This window comes from Dryas octopetala, chromosome 2 (genome assembly GCF_963921425.1).
Source record: "Dryas octopetala chromosome 2, drDryOcto1.1, whole genome shotgun sequence".
NCBI classification, from domain to species: domain Eukaryota; kingdom Viridiplantae; phylum Streptophyta; class Magnoliopsida; order Rosales; family Rosaceae; genus Dryas; species Dryas octopetala.
In genome coordinates this window covers 31,104,931-31,123,602 of record NC_141367.1, presented here as the reverse complement: position 1 = coordinate 31,123,602, position 18,672 = coordinate 31,104,931, and the positions used below count along the sequence as shown (strand labels likewise).

At 37.1% G+C, this 18,672-nt stretch overlaps 3 protein-coding genes across 3 annotated transcripts; 2 read left to right on the top strand and 1 right to left on the bottom strand.

Annotated features, from left to right (window-relative positions):
* Positions 1-878: 878 nt before the first annotated feature.
* Positions 879-4,653, top strand: RIE1 (RING-finger protein for embryogenesi). The gene is made up of 5 exons (XM_086231693.1): positions 879-1,680; positions 2,615-2,734; positions 3,193-3,325; positions 3,429-3,584; positions 4,054-4,653. Exons 1-5 carry the CDS (start codon positions 1,148-1,150, stop codon positions 4,213-4,215), a joined length of 1,104 nt encoding a protein of 367 aa, XP_086087819.1. The 5' UTR covers positions 879-1,147; the 3' UTR covers positions 4,216-4,653.
* A 406-nt stretch (positions 4,654-5,059) lies between these two features.
* Positions 5,060-8,614, bottom strand: LPXC1 (UDP-3-O-acyl N-acetylglycosamine deacetylase family protein). The gene is made up of 7 exons (XM_086233397.1): positions 8,447-8,614; positions 8,009-8,317; positions 7,559-7,765; positions 6,896-6,997; positions 6,419-6,483; positions 5,633-5,777; positions 5,060-5,520 (listed from the first exon to the last, which is right to left on the bottom strand). Exons 1-7 carry the CDS (start codon positions 8,504-8,506, stop codon positions 5,467-5,469), a joined length of 942 nt encoding a protein of 313 aa, XP_086089523.1. The 5' UTR covers positions 8,507-8,614; the 3' UTR covers positions 5,060-5,466.
* Positions 8,615-9,664: 1,050 nt separating this feature from the next.
* On the top strand, positions 9,665-18,227 carry NUP155 (nucleoporin 155). Its single transcript, XM_086234146.1, has 13 exons — positions 9,665-10,005; positions 10,231-10,400; positions 10,935-11,061; positions 11,335-11,597; positions 11,916-13,566; positions 13,653-13,865; positions 14,037-14,284; positions 14,381-14,795; positions 15,015-15,202; positions 15,684-16,041; positions 16,172-16,390; positions 16,542-16,870; positions 17,911-18,227. Exons 1-13 carry the CDS (start codon positions 9,847-9,849, stop codon positions 18,026-18,028), a joined length of 4,458 nt encoding a protein of 1,485 aa, XP_086090272.1. The 5' UTR covers positions 9,665-9,846; the 3' UTR covers positions 18,029-18,227.
* Positions 18,228-18,672: the final 445 nt, after the last annotated feature.

Genomic DNA, 18,672 nt, shown 5'->3' with positions numbered 1-18,672 from the left:
CACCGGATTTTATTTGTATTTTTTAACTGATTTTTTATTTTATGTTAATAAAACTCAACAAACAAGAACCCAAAAAATCGATTAATAAATGTAATTATTATGTAGCAAATATAAAAATGTGGTAAACAATTTTTTTCATTAGTTTTTATGAATGTTTAATATATATAATTTTCTAATTTTCTTTTATAAATGATAAGATTAAAACTTATGATAAAAAAATATTCTAATAGGGGCTCACACATTATAGAAAAAGTATAGAATAAACTTATTTATTATAATACTCTCTTAAATTTTTAATCCAAAGATTATGTAGAAATTTGACTCTCTCAAAAAATAAATGGGAAACTTTTATTTAGGTTTTTTAATTTAACAATTTAATGATTAAAGGCTTATGACTTTTAAAATTTTAATTAAAGTTCAATAATATTATAATCATTCCATACCAGATACCGAGCCCTTGACGATTATTTTCGAGTGTTTAGTAGTGCATTTTTACTTCTTCTTCTCAAGTCCTAGTTTGTCGACGCTTAAAATTTTAGAGTTAAAATTTAATATGCAAATTTCACAAATCTTATTCTATACTCTAAAAAAGTATGAGGTAAATTCATACCTTATACTCTCAAAAAATAAAAAAAAATAATGACATATTTATTTAATAAGGTAATAATCAAAGGACTTTATTAAAAAAAAAAAAAATGACTTTATTTGAAAGAAAAAAAAAGTCTAAATTTTTTTTTATAAATAAATAAAAAATGTTAAAAAAACTAAATTCTAATAAAAAATTGTTCAGTGAAGTTTTTATAGAAATATTTGAAACGGTGGGATGAAGAGGTTGTGAGTTGGCGGAAAAACTCGACGGATGAGTCAAAGTGTGGAAATGACAAAACCCTGCCTTCCTTCATCTACCATTCTCACACACAGAGAGAGTTGAGACCTCGAAACTTTTGGTGACTATACAGACAGACAGACCCAATTCCCAAACCATCCTGACCTTCAACTCCTATACTCTCCGAGTCTCTCACAGTACTAGTAGTAGTAGTAGTAGCAGTAATCTAAGCATGTACTCAGATTACTCATATATTTACAATTCAGTCATGCCTCAATAGTCAATTGCCACTTTTTCTTATTCGATTCACTCGATCGCAAAATGTCATCGCAATCCTCCGCTACGGCGGCTGCGGCTGAGGGTCACGCGCCGCTCCTTCTTACCCGCCAGGGCAGCAACGGCCGCGACTCGTCGTCCGACCTGGGCTCCCCCACCGCCCGTCCCGCCACGCTGGCGATGCTGCTGGGCCGGGCCACGGGCCGCCGCGGACCGTCCATGCTGGTGCGGGAGACGGCAGCTCGTGAACTCGACGACCGGCGCGCCGACTGGGGGTACTCGAAGCCGGTGGTGGCCTTGGACATGATGTGGAACACCGCGTTCGTGGTGGTCTCGGTGGCCATGCTGATATGGACGGAGAAGGAGCACCCGAACACGCCGATCCGGCTCTGGATCTGCGGTTATGCTCTGCAGTGTACTGTTCATGTTGTACTCGTGTGGGTCGAGTTTCGGAGGAGAAATCCTCGCAGGGGTAGAAGAAACCAGGAGGTCCAGCAGAACCTGCAGGTAGAAACGGATGCTAACGATACAGACGATGATGAGACGGGTGAGGAATCCCCGGCTGCGAATCGCTCCAGGTCTCTTCTTAATTTTAATACATTTTAGAATTTATGGAGTTCAAAATTGACACTAAAAAGCAGTTTGACTTGTAATCTTCACTATAGAATTATAGATTATGCTTGAATTGGGTCATGAAGGATATGAATTTTTATTTATTTTATATATTTTGACTTGAGAAGGATATGGGGTTGAAAAGTGCATGTTGGATGGAGGGTAGTGATGGGGTTAAAGCAATAGGATAGCTCTTCTTAAACTGGAAACAGGAGTGGTAGTTGATCAGCGCAAGAGGTGGTCCTATTGTTTGAGAAAATTTCAGTGACCCAGTAATTAGTAATTACTGATTTAAGCCCATAATCCAATTCCACTTATCTCACTTAAGTATTTTTGATTCTTTGCTGTATAGTTCAAGATGGGGTGTTGAGATTTTTGCTTGTTTGGAGTGACAGTTTGAAACTTTGTGGACTTGACAGTTGCTGATGGTTGGAAGGTGGTAGTGTTGGGGCTGTGGAGGAAGTTGTTTTTGGTTGCACGTTGGATTTCTCTGATACACAAAGGATTACTGTTTTCTTTAAAAGCATAGCATAAGTAAAAATGGGGAATGATTTACTTCATTAAACCTTTTCTTCTCTTATATATAATAGCTTTTATCATGTAGATGTATTATTATGGGTACCTATGTGTTTATTGTGCAAATCAAACTTAACTCATCAATGCTTTAATCTTATGAATATTTATATTTTCTCCCTCTGCTGTTCTTATTATTTGGGGATGATGCAAGCAAAATACTTATTCTTTTCCATTTTGACCAAAGCTGTAACTATTGCATGACTACTTTCTTTGGTACTTCCAGCCTCCAGCCTTATCTGCAATTAGAGTTTTTATCATGCACTGCCTTAATACCTATGCTAGAAGTTTATAAATTACTGACTGACTTCATTTTATATGGTCTAGTTTCACTAAACGATGCGAATCAGTGAATACAATGGCATCATTTCTCTGGTGGATAGTTGGCTTTTATTGGGTAGTCTCTGGCGGTGATGTGCTTCTGCAACGTGCTCCACATCTGTACTGGTATTTATTTAACCCATCAATTAAGAAATATTTATTCGTCTAAAAATATATACATTGCATGTGCATGTTTGTGTGTCTGCACATTTTTTTTTTCTTTCTTTTTTTATTATTTTTATTCAATTATTTAAAATTTGTTTTATACAAAGGACTTTCCAGGAATTTTAAAAGTTTCACCAGAAGGAAGTTCTGGCATTATAATGTTAGAGATGAATAAAGAAGCGGGGGGAGGGCAGAGTACATCAAAAAGCTTATCTTTTAGGTTGCCACAGCACTAAAACCTACAATATGACCATCAGCTCATTTTAACACAAGAATCAACCTGAGCTGTAGTCCCCTTGTGTGTATAGACTAGGAACGATCTTTAATACTTCTAAAATTAATCTAATTTTTAATAAATTATCGAAATAATTTGTAACTTGTAGAATAAAAGAAGAAATATCTGATTCTGAATTGTGCAGGTTGGCTGTGGTTTTTCTGGCTTTTGATGTCTTCTTTGCCATCTTTTGTGTTGTTCTGGCATGTTTGATTGGAGTTGCTCTTTGTTGCTGTTTGCCATGCATCATTGCAATTCTTTATGCTGTTGCAGGACAGGTATGAAGAGAGAACCTATAATTATGTTTCAAAATTTATCAACAAAATAAGGGCACTGTGAGTCTGTGACTTCATTCTCATCTTTTCTTGTGAGACAATATAGGAAGGTGCATCTGAAGCAGATCTCAGTATTCTTCCAAAATACAGATTTCGAATATCAAGTGAGGAAAAACCTTGTGTTGGAGCAGGGAAAATGGTTCCAATAGAAACAAGCAGTGGGTACCTGGCAGTTGAGCGTATTCTTCTACCTGAGGATGCGGTATGTTTATGGCATGATGTTATCTTGAATTACATATACATTTCAGTATATTATTCCCATTATGTGGAACTCAATCTCTTTTTATATTTGAGTAGAAATATGGTTTTTTTGTTGGAAAAACAATGAGATTACCCATTTTCTCCTATATTATGTCAGATTCACAGATCTATATAGTCTATATGTAGCCTGAGTGCTAGACACAAACAAAATTAGAAATTAAAGCATCAAAAGTTGGTAGTTCATTGGTGAAGAAGTCTTTTTTATTTTTATTTTCTCTGTATCTTTTATTGTTTTTATTTGAATTTATTTACCTAATGCATCCAAAATTTCATGATGGTGGCCAATTGAGAAATGGGTATCGTTTTAGACTTAATATTATGCGTCCTAGTATTATGCATTACAACATTTAAATCTATGAAGAATTTTATGCTCTCTAAAGATTTATGGTTTTGGCTTTTTCTCGTTCCAGGAATGTTGTATATGTCTCAGCCCATATGAGGATGGGGTAGAGCTCCATACGCTTGCCTGTAACCATCATTTCCATGCTACTTGCATTGTGAAATGGCTTAAAATGAATGCCACATGTCCTCTCTGCAAGTACAACATACTCAAGGGAAATGAACAGGTTTAAAGGATCAATAGGAACGTGCAAGTGGTTGGTTCTACACACACACTGGCCGTATGTACAGAAAATGTCAAGGCATAAAGAGCGAAACTTTTGAAATATTTGTTGATATGGAACTACAGCACACAAATGAACCTCATTTTGTCTGTCTGCCCACCATTTAAAGTTGCCTTTATTCTTTCTGTTTTTGTATGTGCTGTTTCATGCCTTTGCAAAAATGGAAAAAAAGATAAGGCGTCAAAGTCATGTTAATTTGTTACCTAGGTTCCTTTCCTAGCAGGGAAATAATTGTTTTGCATATTTATGTATTTGTGTTTATATGAGGTTGCTAAGAAAACGTGGTGTATGTCAGTGATCCTGGCATTTAGGCATAGTGACATGAACGAATAACATTGTTTTTGTTCAACTCCGGTCATTGATCTTGATGATGATGTATTTTATGTATGCTCTACATGATCACTTTTCAAGGTTTTGTTGGGTGGATGATTACTTTCAAGGTTGAAAGAAAAGGGAAATTACAACAGCATTTTGAGTGATGACTGTTCACTACATGAATTTCATGAGCTGAAAGCCTGAAACTCATTGAAGATATCTTGTTAGGGACCCTCTAAAATGTGCTCTTAGGCCTCAAGCAGCAGTAATAATATTTATTTAACTACAAATTTGCATTAAGTAGTGTTAGGAATTTCAAATTTAGATCTCAAATAATATGTTAGTATTTTATTGATTTATATATGGCACACCTTAAGGATTATTTATTTTACAACAAATAAAATATCAAACTGACATATATAATGACACATTATTTAGAATAAAAATTTGGAATTTCTAGTATTATTGATTTGCATATAAGTGTAGCCAACATAAAGGAGTGGGAATTGTTAGTGTTGAGCGTGGCCGCGTGGGTTACAGTTTGAGTATCATCAATAAGCTACGACTTTTTGCTTGATCAAGTATGTAATGTTGCAAATTACATCATATTCACCAAGCCGATTTCTCAAATGCAAAGCTGTGACTGGGGTAAATTTCTACCAAAATATGCGCACTTTTAGGTGGAAACAATGTGATTCTCTCTGTTACTCTTCTTCCTCTTTTTAGATCTACCAAAATATGCGCACTTTTAGGTGGAAACAATGTGATTTTCTCTGTTACCCGTCTTCCTCTTTTTCTGCCTTTTCTGTATTCCTGCCACTCCATTTCTCTGTTGGTGCTACATCACAATGACTTCTAGATAAGCATAGGCTACACATCATCCTTTTAGACTGTTCCTGATAGGCAGCGAACTAAATCAGAATGCAGTGCATGGCTACCCTGTATGACATAGAGACAAACAAGAGACGTGAGTCATTATCTCATAGCCATTTTATTTCAAGGCTCGGCCATGAAAATAAGACAAACTTATGCAATCCATACAAACATGTACCTTGTAAGCCACTATGTGTGCCACTGGAAGCCCTTGACTGCCAAACCTTGCAAAAAGAGAAACATCCCCGATAAGATCTAAGACCTTATGGCGACAAGGTTCATCTTGAAAATGCAGCGGTGGGTTCAACCAACCTTTACTAGCACTGCAAGAGGAAAATAGGAATAAGTGTATCAGAAAATCAGTGAGAAAACCAAGTAATAGTGGAGGTTGGCATAGCAATTTAATGTTTTCTCCCAAATCAAACCAGACAGATTTCCCACACTTAAAAAACATTTTCTGCTTGAACTTGTTATATCAACTCGCAGAAAATCAAATCCAACTCTCATGTCAGTCCAGCCCAATTCACATTTGATCACCCATATCATTGCCTAAATCAGGTAGACTAGTCCAACTTAACATAACCTAGTTTCAGCAAGCAAATCTTTGCTTCTTTGATAGGGCCAAAACTCTTTGCAAGAACTTCTATCTAGCAACTGTACATTATCACCCTTCAAGTGGAAAGTCCTCACGTTGTTTAAAGTTCAACAAAGCCTGATATCCATTTAAACAAGCGTTGAAATGAACAAGTTTTGAATTTTTTTGAAGTTAATGTTTTAGATTGAGAAATGACAGCATCACGTTCCGCACAACTTGTTCACTAAAGTAGGCTGATGGGGGATTCATCGCATAACCATGTGTTCTTTCCTTCAATAGTTGGTGAGCTAGTTTTGTTCAATAACTTACGTAGCTAGTCCATCTGACCAAGCAGTGAAGAACTCTTTTCACATAAAAAGAACATCTCACCTGCAAACAATAGCATTTTCTAATGAACCCCCTTTTATGAGTCCTGCATTTCGCATTCGCTCCACCTGTTAAATTAAAACATGGAGTCTAACATTAGCCAAATAACTTCAACAATATATGACTAAACTATATAAAAATAGGTAATTTTTTCTGACAATTTATCCTAAAAAATAATATAAGGTAATATTAAACTAAAGCTTATATGCCATCCTGCTTCTCTACAAATCAATTCACAGACCAATAAAAAACTCTATTTTGTATGAGGAAACTCATTCTTGAACTACTTCCAACCACCCTTGACACCGCTCGGAGTTGAACACAACAATCATCAACGCTAACAATATAAATAAAAAAAACCAAATACAGATGATATTGTAACGCTAAAGTTTAATAGCATGTTTAATGGAAGAGTGTCATAGTTTGACAGCAAACAGATAGTAATAGCAAGACTACAGATGAGAAATACTTAGTACTGACCTCCTCATAAATGCAAAAGGTTCTTGATAAGGCTATCTGCTTGGAATAGAAAGAGTTATCCAAGGCGGTCACAGAAAACCACTGGCAGCCAATAGCATGCACCTGCAGCCACTTAGAAGTCAATTTTTTACTTTATATGAAGAAAACCAACCTTGTTTAATTACAAGCATAAACCGCAGAACCATAAGAAACAACCAATTACAGTAAATTAAGGTGCTACAAAGTTTTATTAAGACGTAGACAACTCAGTTCAGCAAAGTCCTAATCCTAACTACTTTGGGTGGGTTCCATGAATCATTTTCACTATTCAGCAATATGAATGATTAGCACATTCTGTATATAAATCAATGACAATTATCTTTTAGCTCCACGTACAGTATGTCAGTATGGATTCTAGGCCCACTCAACTCGAGCAAAATATACATTGAATATATCAAGCCAACAAACAAACTTTATTACCACAATGTCTATTCTCCACGGAATATTACACACTTCATCCATGTGCAATTGCCGACTAGATCATTCTTGGTCCAGCTAAAAAAATGTCTGAAGCAAACTTCCACAATAATTTTATGTATCTATAACATCAAACAGCAGAAGGCTTTTTTGTTTGGCATTCCATGCTGTTAATAATGACAATTTCCAATCTAGCAATATGAGTACCTGTTGAAAGTCAATCCCATAAGTGATACGAATTTCTCGTGATGGGAATGCAGCAACAAAAGAGTCATTCCTCCACACATGCACTGGTTCATTCATATATGCTGCCATCTTTTCACAACAGTTTCCATACTGATCTGTTGCCACTTTTAAACCAACTTGTTCTATTGCCTCCACCCACTCCCTTGCTGACCCATCAAAAATAGGAACCTGCATGACTTGATTGTGGGCATTATTAGTTTTCCTATATCATAATCAATAATCATTAGTTCTTGGTATTCATCAAAAACCACTAAATTTAAATCTAGTACACAAATATAATTTACCATAACGGGGAAAATTTTTTGTCCATCTGTTAGTAGGGACTGATTGCTTTTCCCACAAATTTTCTCACTGAAATACTATCTGTTGACTTGTTCAGAACTCCAAAATTCACAAATATATGGTACCTACCTCAAGATCGCGATCTTCAGGGTCAGCATTCTTAATATCAATCCGGCAATTATCAACCCCCATAGCTTCTAAAGCCGAAAGCATGTGCTCAACGGTTCGAATTTTGACCCCATCTTTACAGAGCGTGGTGCACAGAGGCGATTCCTCAGCAAACTCAATCGAAGCTCGAATCACAGTGGACCGAAAATCAAAGTACCTCCCTTTGCCGGCGATCTCCGGCCACAACTTCACCGTGGAGACCTTGCCGCTGTGCAAGCTCTTCCCCTTGCGCTCTATGCATCCCGCTAAGGTTTGCTGAAGCCTACTAGTCTGCAATTAAAGGAAGGACACACCTTCAGACAGAAATAAGCTTTCCGTTCGGTTGCTGAGAAAATGAACAGGAAAATGATCACGGAAAAGATAAATATATGAATATTTATAGAGAGGAAGTGGGTATACGGATTTCCAGGAGATGAATTTAGAGGACTTGAATGCGTTCAAGGCACCGGAGACAGTCATAGCTTACGGGAAGGTGAGCACCAAGACGCCGTCGTTTTGAGTCTTCAACCTGCGAATTTCGTCAAAAAAGGACATTTTTGGCGGGACGGTAGGCTAGGGCTTTCTACAGTTTTCTCAACCGGCCGGGTAGGGATTTTTGGATTTTTTATTTTAATTATTTATTAAAAATGGTTTTTCCTTTTTTATAGTTAAAAGGTTTAAACTTCTTTTCTGTTTTTTAGACTAAGGTTTAAACTTCGTAATAAAATTGGTTCTCCTGTAATTTTGGTCATTTCAGAGTTCAAACTTATATTTTTGTAATTTTAATTTTAATCATGTTTGTATAGTTAACTAATAGTTGTAATAAAGCCAAGTTTAGTAAGGATGACAATTTTTCCTACGAATCCAATACCTTGGAGACTTGCTTATATGAGATAGGGATGAGAATATCAATTTCTGTCTTGTTTCTGATATAATTGTTTAAATATAAAAAAGTTAAATATAATTAATTTTGAGTTCTAATTTTTGTTTTTCTTTTAAACATATGTTACTAATTTATGGTTTTTCATTTGTTTTGTTTTTATATATTATGTTTTAGTTTATGTTAAGAAAATAGATGAAAATGACAAACATAACTTTAGACCGTTCTTGATACAACATAAATATAGTTTATATTTTATATCCTCTAAATTTAATCAAATTAATTTATGAAATGCTCACTTAACACAACATATGTGGTGTTAAGGAATGTATGTATAAGTACCATAGGAGCATTTCATCAATTAATTTTTAAAAAAGGTTAGTTTGTCATTGATTTCACCAATTAATTAACTGGAAGAACATTATTGAACAATTTTTCTTTTTATTTTGTTAAAGGAAAACTGTCATTAATAAAACATTGTTGAACAATTCAATCTACGAAAATCAAAATGGAAAAAGATTCCAAATTTAGCGTTTTTTTTTTTTTTATAAATACTTTCGAAAATAGATTATTTAGACATAAACCTATAAAAGTCGGTCACACCGACGACGATAAAAGGTACTAGGTAATAACAAGAAGATTAGACGCTCAGGGGGTCAGGGATGAACCGAGCGGTTCAATGAACCGGATCATCCGGTTTTTTCGAAATTAACGAAATTTGCCCGCCACAAACGAACCCTCCCCTAAACCCTAAAATACAAATCTCCCTCTTCCCCACTCTCTCTATTCGCCGTTTGAACTGGGCTCTCCAATTCAAGACTTACCGTGCTTGGTTCCCGGAAAAGGGAAGGAAAACCGACTCAGAGTTTCAATTTAACCTCCCAGGCATTGTTTCAATTTTTTCAAGTTTCCTGTTCAGAGTTCTAGGGTTTCCAACGACATGTCGTGGGAAGACGAAATTGTTATCCGCGACGTCACCAATGCCGGCCTCGTCGTGAGTGACCGCATTGGCCGAGAAGTCGCGTCTCAGCTCGATCTCGAAGAAGCCCTAGAAACTTCCAGATACGCCAGCCACCCCTATTCTACTCATCCCAGAGAGGTAATTTCTATATTTATTCGAATTATTAGTTAGGATTTTAGTACCGAAAGTGGAGAATTTATGGCTTAGATTATACTGTGTAAATACTGCAATATATAACCATATTGGCAGACCACTGAGTGTATTATTAATCGGTTTCTCACTTTCTCAATTCTATTCTCCAAAGCTTTACAATAATATTTAATTTTATTGTCTCACCAAAAAGAATATTTTATTTTATTGCAGTGGCCACCTTTGGTTGAGGTGGTGGATACTAGGGAGTTGCCTCCAGTACTTATTGAAAGATATACTGCAGCCGGTGGGGAAGGAACTGCATTGTGTGGGATATTTCCCGAGATTCGTAGGGCATGGGCATCAGTAGATAATTCCTTGTTTCTTTGGCGCTTCGATAAGTGGTGAGTATATCTTAGTTTTAATACGAGAATATTGTTTATAAAAGAAACTGTAAAAAGAAAGAAAATTATATCTTAGTCCAAGGTGAGGATATTATAATTAAACTTATGCAGATTCTCGCATCATAGATATGACAATTGCCATTTGCTTAGACAGTGATCTGCTAAACATTAGAGATGACAGGCTAAACATTAGCATTCCATCAAGAGGGCATATGACGGATGTAAACTTTATTTGACAAGATTGCAAATTTAGTTAAAAGCTCTGAGCAACCGCTACATGGGGATCTCCAATACTATGGTTGGTAGTATGTAAAAGTGGATGGGTGAAGAGAGGGGTAGGACAAAGTGCAAGGATTTAGGTATTCTTTTTTTTTGTTTGAGGGAGATGTCACGCTTCCTAGACCACAAATTTATCCTTCCAACTGGATGGATTGGAGGAGGGAAAGAAGAGAATGTTTCTAAGTTACTTTTCTCTAACATTCTTCATCTCTATATGCTTTCTGTTACTTCTTTCTAACATTCTTTCTTGATCAGGGATGGACAATGTCCTGAATATAGTGGGGAGGATCAAGCTATTTGTGCTGTTGGACTTGCTAAATCTAAACCTGGTGTTTTTGTTGAAGCTATTCAGTATCTTTTGATTTTGGCAACTCCTGTTGAGGTACATACTTAGTATTTATATATATATATATATATATATCTCTCTCTCTCCCTTTTTAAAATATAATATTAAAAAATGTAGTGAGTTTGGAGTCACACAGATTTGCATAAGTTTCATTCATTCTGTTATTACAAAGTAACTATTTTTTTTTTCTTTTTGGTGCTCTCCCCCAAGGTTTTCTTTTAATTTGTTTCCAGCATATAATTTTTAGTACTTTCTAGTATATTGGTTGAAGGTTTTTAGTTTATCTTATTAGCCTCTGCTTGTTATTAGTTAATTCTCGTAGGAGTTTGTTGCTCTGGGGGGGCTGATGGCACGGATCCATATGCAGAGGTCTCACTACAGCCGTTGCCTGAGTATACAGTACCATCTGATGGGATCACCATGACTTGTATCACATGTACTGACAGGGGTCGTATTTTCCTGGCTGGGCGTGATGGCCACATTTATGAGCTACATTATACAACTGGATCAGGCTGGCAAAAGCGATGTCGAAAAGTTTGTCTGACAGCTGGTTTAGGAAGTGTTATTTCAAGGTTGGTTGTGTTATATGATGTTTAACCCTTGTATGTGGTCATAAATCCCTGCCTATTGCTGCAATGGTATTAAGTTTCTGTGAACCTATGTGTTATGGATATAGAAGTTTGACATTTTGATTGTAAGAGGCAATTTTATTTATTTTTCTACTACTTGCTTTTTTTTTTTTTTGGTGAAAAGGGGGTCAGAGACCGAGAAAATTTATTTCTTCAATGTAATAATTGTGTTTGTTGATTGGCCAAGTTTTACCTAAAGTTTGAGTTTGAATATTCTTTTCAAAGATGATATATTAACATACACGTCTTCTTGGTTTTCAGATGGGTAGTGCCTAATGTTTTTAAGTTTGGATCTGTTGACCCCATCATTGAAATGGTTTTTGATAATGAAAGACACATCTTGTATGCACGAACTGAAGAAATGAAACTTCAGGTTTTTATTCTGGGGCAAAATGCTGATGGGTCATTGAAGAAAGTGGCAGAAGAAAGGAATCTGGTTAATCAGAGGGATATTCATTATGGGGGTAGACAATCAACTGGAGCTAGAGCTCCAAATCGATTGACAAAGTCATCTATAGTTTGCATATCACCATTGTCCACACTGGAATCTAAGTCTCTGCACCTTGTTGCTGTTTTATCAGATGGCAGAAGGATGTTCCTTACCACTTCTCCATCTAGTGGAAATTTGGGTGGGTTTAATACGAACCATCATAAACCTTGCTGTTTAAAGGTTGTGACTACTAGGCCTTCCCCTCCACTAGGGGTCAGTGGTGGACTTGCCTTTGGAACCATGTCTCTTGCTGGTAGACCTCAGAATGACGATCTTTCCCTGAAGGTTGAGGCAGCATATTATTCTTCTGGAACTCTTGTCCTTTCTGATGCATCCGCACCAACTGTGTCTTCTCTTCTCATTGTAAACCGTGATTCAAGCACACAATCAGCTGGGTCAAGTACTTTGGGAACAAGTTCAAGGAGTTCTCGAGCATTACGGGAATCTGTATCTTCTTTACCAGTTGAAGGACGAATGCTTTTTGTAGCAGATGTTTTACCCTTGCCTGATACTGCAACCACTGTGCAGTCTCTATATTCAGAAATTGAATATGGTGGATATGAAGGCTCAGAGGAGTCCTGTGAAAAGGTATCTGGAAAGCTTTGGGCCAGAGGTGACCTTTCAATCCAACATATATTGCCAAGGAGGCGAGTTGTTGTTTTCAGTACCATGGGCATGATGGAAATAGTTTTCAATAGGCCTGTGGACATTCTGAGGAGGTTGTTTGAGTCCAACTCCCCCCGGTCAATCTTAGAAGAATTCTTCAATCGTTTTGGAGCTGGTGAGGGAGCTGCGATGTGTTTAATGCTAGCAGCTAGGATAGTCCATTCAGAAAATCTTATAAGCAATGTTGTTGCTCAGAAGGCAGCTGAAGCTTTTGAGGACCCAAGATTTGTTGGAATGCCACAGCTTGAGGGTAGCAGTGCATTATCAAACACTAGAACAGCTGCGGGGGGATTCAGCATGGGCCAGGTTGTTCAGGAGGCTGAGCCTGTGTTTTCAGGTGCACATGAAGGGCTCTGTTTGTGTTCTGCAAGGTTGCTTTTTCCTCTCTGGGAACTTCCTATTGTGGTTGTAAAAGGTGGTTTAGGTTCTACAGGTGCTATGTCAGAAAATGGGTTAGTTGTATGCAGACTCTCTCTTGAGGCTATGCAAGTGCTTGAAAACAAATTTCGTTCTCTAGAGAAGTTTCTAAGGTCCAGAAGGAACCAAAGGCGGGGACTTTATGGCTGTGTTGCTGGTTTAGGAGACTTGAATGGTTCTATTCTTTATGGAAATGGCTCAGAACTAGGTGCTGGTGACCGTAGTATGATGAGAAACTTATTTGGTGCTTACCCACGGAATAATGAGGCTAATGATGGTGGTGTGTCTAATAAAAGGCAGAGATTACCATATAGTCCTGCGGAACTGGCAGCCATGGAGGTAGATTGCTTGTTCTGTAGTGCACAAAGGTATTTATACTTGTCCTTTCCAATCACTTTCCAAATTTTTGGTTTTATGGTGTGCAGGTGAGGGCGATGGAATGCATCAGGCAGTTGCTTCTTAGATCCAGTGAGGCCCTGTTTCTGCTCCAGCTTATTTCGCAGCACCATGTAACTCGCCTGGTTCAGGGGTTTGATGCTAATCTACGACAGGCATTAGTTCAAATGACATTTCATCAGCTAGTTTGTTCCGAGGAGGGCGACCGCCTTGCTACAAGGCTCATATCTGCTCTGATGGAGGTAATGCAATTTTAGATTTAACACAGAGGAAGCTCACTTAAATGACATTCTTACACTCATTAGCAAAAGTTCCTTTCTTCCCCTCACTTGTTTATCAGCTTGTATGGATTTTCTGACATTGCTGTCCTTCATTCTGAAATGTCCTTATCTTGATGTCATTCATTGTTCCAGTACTATACTGGTCCTGATGGCAGGGGGGCTGTAGATGATATTAGCGGAAGATTACGGGAGGGTTGTCCAAGCTATTATAAGGAGTCTGATTACAAGTTTTTTCTAGCTGTGGAGTGTCTTGAGAGAGCTGCTGTAATTCCAGATCCAGAGGAGAAGGAGAATCTTGCAAGAGAGGCCTTCAATTGCCTAAGCAAAGTTCCAGAATCTGCTGATTTACGAACTGTTTGCAAACGATTTGAGGATTTAAGGTCAGTTTCTTAGGGCTATGCCCAGTTCTGTTTTGGTTGATTGCCTATGCATAGTTAGGGCACTATGTCTAAAACCTAATAATGAGAGTGTTGCAGGTTTTATGAGGCTGTGGTTCGCTTGCCTCTACAAAAAGCACAGGCTCTTGACCCCGCAGGTGATGCTTTTAATGACCAAATTGACGCAGCAGTTCGAAAACATGCACGGGCTCAACGTGAACAGTGTTATGAGATTATCGTCAGTGCATTGCGTTCTCTAAAAGGTGAGTCTTCACAGAGGGAGTTCAGTTCTCCTCTTAGGTCTGCTGCTGCGCAATCTGTTCTTGATCAGGTCTCTCGGAACAAATACATAAGCCAGATTGTACAGCTTGGCATCCAATCTCCTGACAGATTATTTCATGAGTACTTGTACCGTGCTATGATTGATTTGGGTCTCGAAAATGAGTTGTTGGAGTATGGAGGTCCTGATTTGGTGCCTTTTCTACAAAGTGCTGGCCGTGAACCTATGCAAGAGGTGATTGGTTTATGCATAATATATATCTTTTTTTTTTGGATCTGATATAATGAATTTCACTTGTCGAGATTATCTTATATGTCTCAGAATTTGATCGTACTTATATTTTGCACCAAAGAGCTGGAAGGTCTTTCATATTTTCAAAAGAAATATCTTTAAATAATGTATCTTAGCTGTGTTCTCCCCCACCCCCCTCTGACGTTTCTCCCATGTTTGTAGGTTCGAGCTGTGACTTCTCCAATGGATCATTCAGGAACAACCTTCCCATCTAATCAAGCCAAATATTCTGATCTTTTGGCACGGTACTATGTCTTGAAGAGGCAGCATCTGCTTGCAGCTCATGTATTGTTAAGACTGGCTGAGAGGCGCTCAATTGATTTGAGGGATGTTCCTACTCTAGATGAAAGGTTAACATATTTGTCCCTTTAGTCTTTATTAGTTCTCTCTGGATTTGCTTTGAAGGGTTTTTTATTGTCACACCCTACCTTTATCTTATCAGAAATTTTGCTGTCTTTTTTCGAGGCATCTCTTCATGCTTGTGTTGGGTTCCCTTTGGCATTTTTATGAATTTGATTTAACACTTACCAAAATTTATGTTTTGTTTGGGAGTTCTAAGTGCAAACAGTATTTTTCTTTTTACCTTGTTCCTCATTTAATAATATGAATGCTTATGCTGATCAGTTCGAATCTTCTGCATTAATGTTTTTAGATTTTATTTATTCCTATATTAAATATATTGATCGCATGTAATGTCTTATCGTCTTTTGGACTGGTCTCTCTTCACTAAGAAACCCAACCCATCCAAGGTGGGATATAGTCATCCCTTGTCTGTAGAAAACTAATTTCCTGATCCCCTAGTCTGCTAATTATGGTATTTGTCAATTTCAGGTGTCATTACCTAAGTAATGCAGTTCTACAGGCAAAAAATACAAGTAACAATGATGGTCTGGTAGGTTCTACTCGCGGTGCTTATGATGATGGGTTGCTAGATTTGTTGGAAGGAAAGCTTGCTGTCCTACGTTTTCAGATAAAGATCAAAGAGGAACTGGAGGCTTTAGCTTTCAGGATAGAAGCTTTGCCTGGTGCATCTGAGTCTGTCCAAAGTGGAACTGACCCTAATACCACTTCAACTGGTGATGCCGATCTTGCAAATATTGCACGAGAAAAGGCCATAGAGCTATCGTTAGATCTTAAAAGTATAACTCAGCTATACAATGAATATGCTGTTCCATTTGAACTTTGGGAGGTACTTGCTTTTTCTTGCTTGCCAATCATTGTGTTACCATCTCACATGGCACCTAATTACTAAACAGAGTTAGGGGAGTTCTAGTTTTCATTCTAAAACTGAAATTTTGCTTTTCCTCTGCTGCATTCAGATATGTCTGGAAATGCTATACTTTGCAAGCTATTCTGGTGATGCTGATAGTAGCATCATAAGAGAAACTTGGGCTAGATTAATTGATCAAGCTCTTTCAAAGGGTGGCATTGCTGAAGCTTGTTCGGTATTGAAGAGAGTTGGTTCTCACACTTATCCAGGAGATGGAGCTGGTTTACCTTTAGACACACTGTGTCTCCACCTCGAGAAAGCTGCACTGGTACATTTGAGACACACTCTCTCTCTACATATATATATATATATTATTTATACACATGTGCGTACACACACACATATATATAAGCAGCTTTAAAAATAGATTAGTTAAAATTCAAAGAGGCTATCACTTGATTTTTCATATCTATTTGTAGGAAAGACTGGAATCAGGGGTTGAATCTGTTGGGGATGAAGATGTGGCAAGGGCTCTTCTTGCTGCCTGCAAGGGTGCAACTGAGCCTGTATTGAACACTTATGACCAATTGTTGACAAGTGGTGCTATTTTGCCATCACCAACCCTCAGGTTACGCCTTCTGCGATCTGTACTAGTGATACTTCGCGAGTGGGCTATGTCTGTGTTTGCACAGAGAATGGGTACAAGTGCTACTGGAGCTTCTTTAATCTTAGGTGGAACATTCTCACTGGAGCAAACCGCAGTCATTAACCAAGGGGTTCGAGATAAGATCTCAAGTGCAGCAAACAGGTGAGCTTATTTATTTACTGTTGCTTTTTTTAATTTTTTTTCCTTTTGGTTATATTGGAAGGGATCAAACCCTTTACCTATCCTAAATCCTAAATCCTAACCTATTTATTGTTTCTCTTTATTGCAACAAACAGGTTTCTTTATTTGATTTATGATCAACTTAATATATATATGTCTATAAAGTAGTTTAGCTGCATTGCCTGTGGTTTGCAATAAAGATAAAGATTAAAATTTACATCATAGTTTCAATGATGTTCAAAACGTCGTTCAGAACTTGCAATCTATCATCCTTAAGATAACTTGCAAAATACCATATACCGAGAGTTGTAGAGACTAGAGAATCCTGGAATTCCAAAATTTGCTTCTTAGTGATCCAATAGATTCTTCATAAGGTTTAGTTTCCTTTTCTTTTTCTTGTAATTTTAAAAGCAGTTTGGAGTTTCATGACTTCTTAGTCTGTAGCCACCAACTTACAATAAGAGATGCTTACAAAAGCAAGATATATGATAGTACAAACTGAAAACACCTGATTCAATATGCAGATTTTGTATCTTTGATGACTTATAATAATCTTCTTTGAGCCAAGATAAATGCGTATAACTCCTGGACCATTCTAGATATTACAAGTTCCCTCTCGTGATGGATGTAATATACCCACATACACTAGAAGGAAATTTTGTATTTTGTGTATGCCCTTTCATTTGTTTCCATATGAATGATAAAGTGCAGATGGTGATTAATTTCTAGCGACTTCCATTTACTCATTTAGCTATTGGAGAAATCTAGGATTTCGATTATCAAATGTGATATATATATATATATATGTATAAATTTTTATGCCTTGTAAGCATTAGAGAACAGAATTGGATCTCACATTTGATGGTTCCTGTTTAACAAAACAAATGCAGAAAAAAAAATCAGCTAGGTTTCAAGAATTTATCCATTCTGTGCATTTGTTTTACTGAGCATTCTTAAGAGTTTCAACATATGTTGATGTTCCAAGATTTAGTCTTTTGTTCCTTTTGAACTTGGAATTGCAGGTATATGACTGAGGTACGGAGGTTGACCCTTCCACAGAGCCAGACTGAAGCTGTTTACCATGGCTTTCGGGAACTCGAAGAGTCACTGATAAGTCCCTTTTCTTTTGACCGTTTTTGATTGTTCATTGTGCCATATATGGTGTTGTATTGAATTTTTCTTGTTACATATAACAATTTCCAATAGATAGGTTCTAATTTCAACATCGGATGTGTCATGTAATTTTGTGCAAGAGATTATTATTCAAGAAACTATTTAGGTTTACATACATTCTACCAGAACGTAAATCAGAAATGACCTAATCACTGATTCCATGTCATTTCTATGGTTGTGTGGACTGTTCGATTCATTCCATTACCAGCGTTTTGTAGAACTGACTCATAGACATTATGCTTGTGAGTCTTCCCCATTTTAAAGTGAATGTATGAAGATCATAAGTCGTGTTTCAGAGAAAATGATGCAATTTGATGTGACATCGGACAAGGAATGGCAAATTGTGATCAATGCTTTCTGTTTATCAAAGGAAGAAGCAACTCTATTGCAGGCCTTGCATCCTTGTAGGCTATGATATGCCCTTCTATCCAATTTATTACTTGCTAAAAAGGTGCTGTTCCTGATTTATTGGCCATGAAGGAGCTAATTAGTTTTGCTCATTTGATTTAAGATTCGAAATGTTATTTTTTGTTCGTTTATTGTCACAATTGTGTCAAACGGACCTTACATTCTATTATTACTATGTCTTAATATTTTTTTGAAGCAACATA